Here is a 7790-nt window from a genome sequence, read left to right on the forward strand (position 1 = left end):
TAAGATATATCAAATCCAATCTGAATAACACAGCCCAATAAACCATGTCGAGGAAACTAGAAAAACCCAGAGAAGAAGACAGTCTACACAGGTTTTAGAGAAATAAAAGAACGAGAGAGATCAGAAATGGCGAAGTCCTGCAAAGGTCTGGCTATGGAACTCGTCAAGTGCCTTAGCGAATCCGATTGTGTTAAGGTGTGCAAGAGACCCTTTATTGTTTCTTGATTGTTTTTTCTTTTAGCCTTTGGTTGATTGTTAGTTTAGCATAAAAGTCCTGAAGTAAGATTGGCCATGAAAGTATTATGCCGAGATTTTGGACCCATCTTCTTGAAATATATGTTTTTTGAAGTTTTTTCCTTGGATTAAACTGTAGTATTAGCGGTTTAAATTCTAAAAATTGGAAATTTTCATGGTAGAATGAATTGATGTAGGTGGAGAACCGGCCATACAGAGAATGTGCAAAAGAGAAGGCGCCGAAAATTTCCAGCGAGTGCGTGGGCTTAAGAGAAACGTATTTCAACTGCAAGAGAGGACAGGCATGTGTTCTTCTTTCTCCCTCTCTGTTGATTGTTTCCAGATTTATGTGGTTTCTTCATTTGGAGTGAAAGAGGAGAAGGAAAGCTATAACTAGTGTTGTGAGAAGAAACTATCTATATACTTGTTATTTGTAAATTAACTCTTGTTACTCCGGTTCAAGTATCATCACAGTTAATTCTCCAGTGATATGTTAAGTTCCCCTGATTGAGTGTAGAGACCTGCTTGTGTTTGATTCTTCATTTGTTTGCCTTATGTGTTCAAGTTTCTTGCAACTTTTGGTCTGCATTAAATCTTCAAAAGAGAGCATTTCCTGCTATTATTTAGTTTTGGCCCTTTTGAGAGGTTTTAGAGAAGTAGACAGCTAGTTATCTCTTTTCCGACTTTTTGAAGCAATAAAGTAGCCGTTTTGCTGTTCTCTCAAACCCGCTCTCAGTTAACAATTATTGGCTCTATACGTGACTGTGGTTCTAACTTTCTGTTGAGCTCATTGGTTGCTGTTGTTAAAAAATGTTAATGGACAGCTCTTAGCAGCCTCATGAATTACTGATCTTTGCTCAATTTGATGCAAGAACACTGCATGGATTTCCATTAAATGTGTAAAAGGTTCTAGCCACACTTGAAAGCCAAGTACTTTTGTTTTGAGTTTGCAACTTGAAGAAAATATGGATTAAAAAGTTGAAATTACTTGCTTAGCTTCTACGAGAATGTTTGTTGGCAAGATGCATTATATCTTTGTTTAAAAGATGACTTCCCCAACTGTTCAATTGTCTTCTCAACAATGGGTCTCAGTGACCGCCGAGGTGACCGTACTAGGGGTTTCCCTCTCGCTAGAAGATATTAGATGTAAACCTAGCAACTTTTTTAGGTTTAGAGAAGTTGGTTGTCTAGAAGTTCTTTCTGCAGCTTTATGATACTGTCTGAGACTATACTAAAATGATTAGCTGATCCCAAGAATCAAGCTCTGGCAAAGTTTCTGTAAGATTCTTTCTTCTGCTGCTTCCTTATCCTGCAGTTTCACATTACATAACTTTGGATGGTTATGTGGCCTGCGATTGGACATAAATATGGAAGCTCATTTCTACTTGGACCCAAATTAACCTAGGCCTGGTGCTTAAATTTCATATGTTTATGTGTTTTTGTTGGTTGTCGAAAGATTCCTTACATCAAGAAATGTATAGCGAGAGAGTGAGAAATAGGTAGGTGTGGAGAGAGGGGGGGAAATATTAAGTGCCTTGATGCACAGAGATGTTGGTAGGTGAGGAACAACTGGGCTAGATGTAGAGGCCAATGTAGATGAACATGGGAAAGTGGCGGGTGGAGGATGTGGCGGCCTAGGCTTAGTGTGGTTCTAGCAAGAAGAGGGGAAGGATGTATCATCGGTGGGCTTTAATTTCTTAAGAGAGATCAATCTTTAGCAGTATTCTTTTTGCTGGATATTCTGCTTTTCTGGGTCTGGGTCTCATTCAGGAAATGGTTGGATCTAGACCATGCCTATATTTAGGGGGACCCTTCGTAGTGAGACCCTATCAATCCTTGAAGGGCTTATACATGTACAAAATGCTCATACGGACGTGTACATTGGACAAGGTTCATCAAGTTGTTCCTAGTTCAGTTCAAGCTTGGGAAATCTCATGATGGCTGAAGAGGACTGGTCTGAGTGATGAAGCTGTAAAGGTCGAACTATATGTTGTACTGCTTGTTCGATCACCATACATACAGTTGGAAGACACTGGTCATCTTCTACAGACTCAGGGTCGCCTGTGCCGGTGGAGCGTTTATGCAAGTATCCCTAATGCTAGTAAGACTTTGTTTCACTGCTGGAATTGACAGAGGAGTTCATCTTTAAAATTCTGAAAATTGAGGATGGCGCTTGATTACTTTCTGTGGATTATATATAGTGACTGAAAGTTGAGAGCTGACTGCTGAGCAATATGTTAACCCTGAAATAAAACCTCCCGGTGCATTGCCACTTCTTTAACACTCCCCAAGTTCTCATCAGTCTGATTACAGTTTTGTGCCCATAACGTTAAATTAGATTCTGACACAAACTCAAAAACAGAATTACATTGTGAAAATTTCTCTTTTTCCCCGTGCTGATCTGGTCGTGTACGAGGTGTCCTGATCATTTAGTGAACTATTTAAGTGGATGGCCTTCAAACGAAAACCTGAAGAACTTCTCTTCCTTTGTTTGCTTGCTTCCGGTTGTAAAATATGAGCTATTCATTTCCTTACGTTTACATAAGCTAGCCAAACTACTTGTTTGATTATTTTTCGGTTTTTGAGATAATTTCAAGTCTGTCAACACCTTTAAAATCTATAACTCGTGGTCTTTTCTGCTTTCTTCGCAGGTTGACATGAGAGCTAGAATACGCGGAAACAAGGGTTACTAGCAACTGTGGTCTATTCCTATTCAGTGAGCAGTAGTGAAATTTGACACTTAAAACTCAACTCCACCACTTGAATCCTGGGGAAGGAGACCAACTGATTTTGCCTGAATGTATCTCTTTTGTTTCTCAAATGTACAGATTGCTGAGTGGAGAACTTTTTCGTGGGAACTCAAGTTGTGTTGTGAGAGAATTACAATCATTTACATGCGGAATTTTTCATATATAAATGATTATGATTGTTTAAATAAATTCTCATACACCTTTGGGTGTACGAACATATGTCCGTCACAAAGGACATAAAACACCCTCAACATGTGGCACCCAACGTTTGTTTATATTGGATAGCATCGACTCACAAATTTTCATTACTTCAACTGTTGTATATCAACCGAGAAATGTAATTTATCATATTGTAAACATACTGTAAATATGCAAATTACCTTTCTATATTTTTTTAAAATGTAGCGATATATCAACAAGTCATGTTAAAATACCGCATATAAAACAATTACTCTTATTTTTCTAAATATTAAAACTACAAAGACAATATCTTTTATAACATATTTCAGTGAAATATGTTATAAACAAATTTCAAATTAGTGAAAAATAATTATAGTTTTTTAATTGAAAAAAACTTTTATGGTATTAATAACTATTTATTTAATTTAGTACTTTTTAACCTTCTCTAATTTCTAATTTATTTTTTGTGTATTCCCTCTCCAACTCTCTCTCTCTTACACACAAATATTTCATTTTTATTAATTCTCTGATTTATTCAAATAATAATAAAATTTTATTATTCCTGACAAAATTATTTCTAAAACTTAAATTCTAATTAAAAGACTTTGTTTAAAATTTTTATTGTTTAGTATTTATATTTGTTATATTCTAAATATTAAAATAATTTAGTAGAAGAGCCCTAAAAAGGGATATTTAGGACTCTTTTTTATATTTAAATAAAATAAATTACAACGAATTTTTTGAAAGACTTGTTAAAATTATATTATAAATACATTTTTTGTTATTTAAAAATTTATAGACATTTTTATACTTATAAATTCTTCTTACAATAAATTGTTATAATAGAATATTTATTAAAAAATTATTAATGTTAAAAATATTTATAATTTTTTGAAAGTATGAAATAATTGTAATATTGATAAATTGCATGGTAGGTAGCTATAATTTACTATAAAAGAAATTGAAATAATTTAGGGCTTATTTAGTCCCTTTTTCCACACAAATTCTCCTAAACATAACAAACCTGGGGCCTATCTGCTTCGAATTCCTATGGCTACCCCCCGTTGCCAGCCGTTACACCGCCAACCCTCACGGCGGAGGCTAGTCCTTCCGTCGTCCCTCCAGCCCCAGAAGAACCCCAAGACCTCACATCCCTGACCATTCATCAATCAGACACCCCTCCTCAGTCTCAAGAATTGGAAACCCTTACACCGGCGGTGCCATCGCCCCCGCTTTTTATCAATTCGGTCTCCGAACTAAAAGGTCTCTCCGCCGCTATTACGGCTTTTCAGGAATGCTATGAAGACCTCCATAATCACCTCGATTCCATCAAAGTCGCTATTTTGTCGAAAGTGCCGCCGGAAACCCCACAGGGTACTTCTTCAGTAGCCCCGTCGTCGTTGTCGAATCTTGATGTGTGTGAGGAAAGAATGTTGGAGAAACAGCAACAGGAGCAGAATCCGCCGAAATCGGAGCTCGAGGGCCTCTGCAAAATGATGTGTAGCCGTGGCATTCGGAAATACTTGGCTTCTAACTTATCTCATCTCGCAAAGCTGCGGGAAGAAGTGCCAAAGGCGTTGAAACTGGCGCCAAACCCGCCAAAGCTTGTTTTGGAATGTTTGGGTAAGTTCTTTTTGCAGGGGAGTAAGGCATTTACTAGGGACTCCCCAATGATTCCTGCTCGTGAGGCATCAATTTTGATATTGGAGTGTTTTCTATTGATGATGGGGATGGATATTACCAATGAAAATGATAATGGGGTGTTGGATATTGAGAAGGCAGTGAGGGAGGAGGCAGAGACAGCAGCCTTGGCGTGGCGGAAGAGGTTGGTGTTTGAAGGGGGTGTGGCCAAGGCTAGCCAGATCGATGCGAGGGGGCTTTTGTTGTTTGTTGCTTGTTTTGGGGTCCCAGCCTCATTTAAGAGGGAGGATATCCGGGATTTGGTGATTGCTGCCAATGCAAAGGAGATCATAGGAGTACTACAGAAATCTCAGACACTAATGAAGAAAATTCCAGGTGGTGCTTTCTTTTCTTTGAATTTGGTGGACATGTTGGACTGCGTATCTAGCATGTCGTCCTTGTTTAACTGTACATTGTCAGCTTTAATTATACATTGTCTGATTGTTGTTTGTGTTGCCGCTGCATCTGATTTTTGATAGATTCACACTATTTTACTGGAAAGCGCCATGCAATAGGCTAAGCTTCACTTGTTGGTTACTTGGTCTACATTAACTTATGAGGAAATAGAAAATCTACTTGGAAATGAAATCAACAGAAAGACTTTGGGTTACACGAAAATTCGAAGTACTAAAATGTAGTGGGTTTAGCTACCATAAGGGCTAAGAATCTTAATGGCCAAAGTTTGGTTTAGAGGCATTGGCAATCCTGTGCGGATCTATTATTTTTCCTTGTGTCCTGACCTCTCGTATAGCGGGAGAAGAATGTCTAGAATCTGTTTCTATTATCTTGATATTGTTGTTGACTTTCCATAAGTCCTAAGAACTTTCCTTACACATAATCGTGCATTTAACTGGATTTAACTTGATTGAATCCTAGAGGTCCCTTATATAATCCGGCTATCCATTTCAGTCATTGCATAAGAACTTGAGTTAAATGATCTTGTCAAACGTGGTTGTGTGCTAGCCAACTGGCATAGAATTCTTACACCCATGTTGGCTAGTAGGAGTTATTTAAGGTCTTATAAGCCATCCAACACCTTCCCTCACCCATTGGAGACCACAGTTCTATAAACATTCTAATGCAGTTAGTTGCCCATGGTCCATCCACTACTCAAAACTTTTCAATCGGATAGTACCATGGGCCCATACTTTTGTCGTCTCTTGGGGTCCAGGTCAAACGCCCAACAATGTTGACATTTTTAACTACCAGCCAATAGACGGGGAATGTAGTCTATCTAGACAAGTACAGCTAATCAAGGCCTTGTATCAACACAATCTTCCAAAATATACGGTATGGGATGGGATGGGATGTACCTGTTATTCTGGTACACCTTGTTGTTTTGACGTATGAGAGCATACAGTTTACTGACCTTTGGATGAGGAGGTTGATAAGTCAATTTTATGCTCTTTTCAGTTTTGGTCTTATTAGGAAATAGAATAAACATACAGTAGAAAATGAAAATATAGATCCTTAAGGTGTTTGGCAGTCTAAGGGACTTGAACTGCCTTGTCCACTTAACTATCATGCTCATGTGAGTCTGTGACCCAAAGTTAATTATGATAATCTATCAGGTGCTCTCTCGGTATTCGGGAAGTGGGATGTGAGAAGGTTGTAGATAGAATCAAGAACAATTTAACGAGCACCCAGTTAATATAATAAATTTTGAATCGGAACCAGGGATGGTGTCTATATATGCAGAATGATTTAAAAACAAAAAGCACAGCCATGAAAAATTTGGCAATTTATCAACGTTTATGTATGATCATTTTTCCGTTTTGATGTGTTTTCTTCATATAACAGCCAAATTTGCTGTGACTAGCATGTTGTTGTTCATTATGCTCTAGGACTTAAATATCTTCAGTATGGTAGGCTCTCTCTATCAAAATTTTCGGCCTCGCATCAGTGTGGCTCCATTATATAGCTTTTTGCTCTCTGCATTCTTCTCACTCTGCTTTCTGTTATCGTACTTCATTAGCTGCTTCCACATCTTGAGGTGTCTTCTATGTTTCTTGACCTGCTTTTAATCTGTCATACAGGGAACTATATATAAGATTATGTCATCATCTCTTTACTTCTCCTTTTCCTTTTTTGTGCTTAGATTTCTCTGATTTCGGATCACTTAATTTGGTGGACCAATTGATATTGTATGTGATCTTATTTGCTGACAATCTTGGGTAAAAAGCAGCAGACAGGCCATAATATTGGGCAAAAGGCGGTAGACAGGCCATAATATTGGGTAAAAAGCAGCAAATATTCCAACACCACCTTTTTGCAATCTGAATCCTTCCTTCCCTCATTTGGAGCCATACTCCTTTTCTTCCTTTTTGGCTGATCTTAACTTTGTCATTTTCTTTGGCTTATGGTGATAGAATCTCCAATGGTATATTACATGGAGTAAGGATCTTATTAGGTTATTTCATGGAGTTTCCTCAGTGCTTCTAATTTGTGAACCCTTTTGAATCTATATGTAGGACACATTATGTTTATTTGCCAGTTAGCTATCACAGTAACTTGCCAACAGGAAGCTCAAACTTCTCCTCTTATATTAAGCATTGCCGACCTGTCTTACCACATGTTTTGATAGCTTAATATGTCATAACCATGAATGGACAAGCAAGGTTGGAGCACATAAAAAGCCACCCCTCTGCTCTCACACATGTCCATGCTTATTATTTTGCAGTCAATATTACCTAGCCATGCCGTGTTGTTACTCTTCTTTGATTTGTAAATCAACCCTTTTGTTTAGTTATTAATTTCATAGTCTAAATCTACTGTTACATCTGCAGAAACAGTGGAGGGGATGATAAAGAATAAAATGGAAATAGATGCTGTTGATATTGCTTATACCTTTGGACTAGAAGAGAGGTTTAACCCTCAAACAGTTTTAACATCATTTCTACGAGAATCTAAAGAATCTTGGAAGAAGCCAAAAAAAGGATCACAGGG

General features: G+C 37.7%; 2 protein-coding genes across 2 annotated transcripts in view; both read left to right on the plus strand.

The window, feature by feature from the left end:
- LOC105158265 (cytochrome c oxidase assembly factor 5) lies at positions 29-3230 on the plus strand. The gene is made up of 3 exons (XM_011074954.2): positions 29-195; positions 432-536; positions 2886-3230. Exons 1-3 carry the CDS (start codon positions 127-129, stop codon positions 2925-2927), a joined length of 216 nt encoding a protein of 71 aa, XP_011073256.1. The 5' UTR covers positions 29-126; the 3' UTR covers positions 2928-3230.
- Positions 4138-7790, plus strand: part of LOC105158509 (protein FRIGIDA) — a 4880-nt gene continuing 1227 nt past the window's right edge. Inside the window, 2 exon segments of the mRNA XM_020692538.1 lie at positions 4138-5180; positions 7631-7790. The exon segment at positions 7631-7790 is cut by the window's right edge and continues 16 nt beyond it. Of these exon segments, the coding sequence (XP_020548197.1) occupies positions 4595-5180; positions 7631-7790 (746 nt within the window). The 5' untranslated portion in view covers positions 4138-4594.

Source organism: Sesamum indicum, linkage group LG3, assembly GCF_000512975.1.
Source record: "Sesamum indicum cultivar Zhongzhi No. 13 linkage group LG3, S_indicum_v1.0, whole genome shotgun sequence".
Classification (NCBI taxonomy): domain Eukaryota; kingdom Viridiplantae; phylum Streptophyta; class Magnoliopsida; order Lamiales; family Pedaliaceae; genus Sesamum; species Sesamum indicum.

Bases quoted from the DNA above. Each gene is read 5' to 3' on its own strand.
- LOC105158265 (XM_011074954.2), top strand. From the start codon at position 127: ATGGCGAAGTCCTGCAAAGGTCTGGCTATGGAACTCGTCAAGTGCCTT. The intron at 196-431 runs GTGTGCAAGAGA...GAATTGATGTAG, and splicing joins GCGAATCCGATTGTGTTAAG to GTGGAGAACCGGCCATACAG. The intron at 537-2,885 runs GCATGTGTTCTT...CTTTCTTCGCAG, and splicing joins TCAACTGCAAGAGAGGACAG to GTTGACATGAGAGCTAGAAT.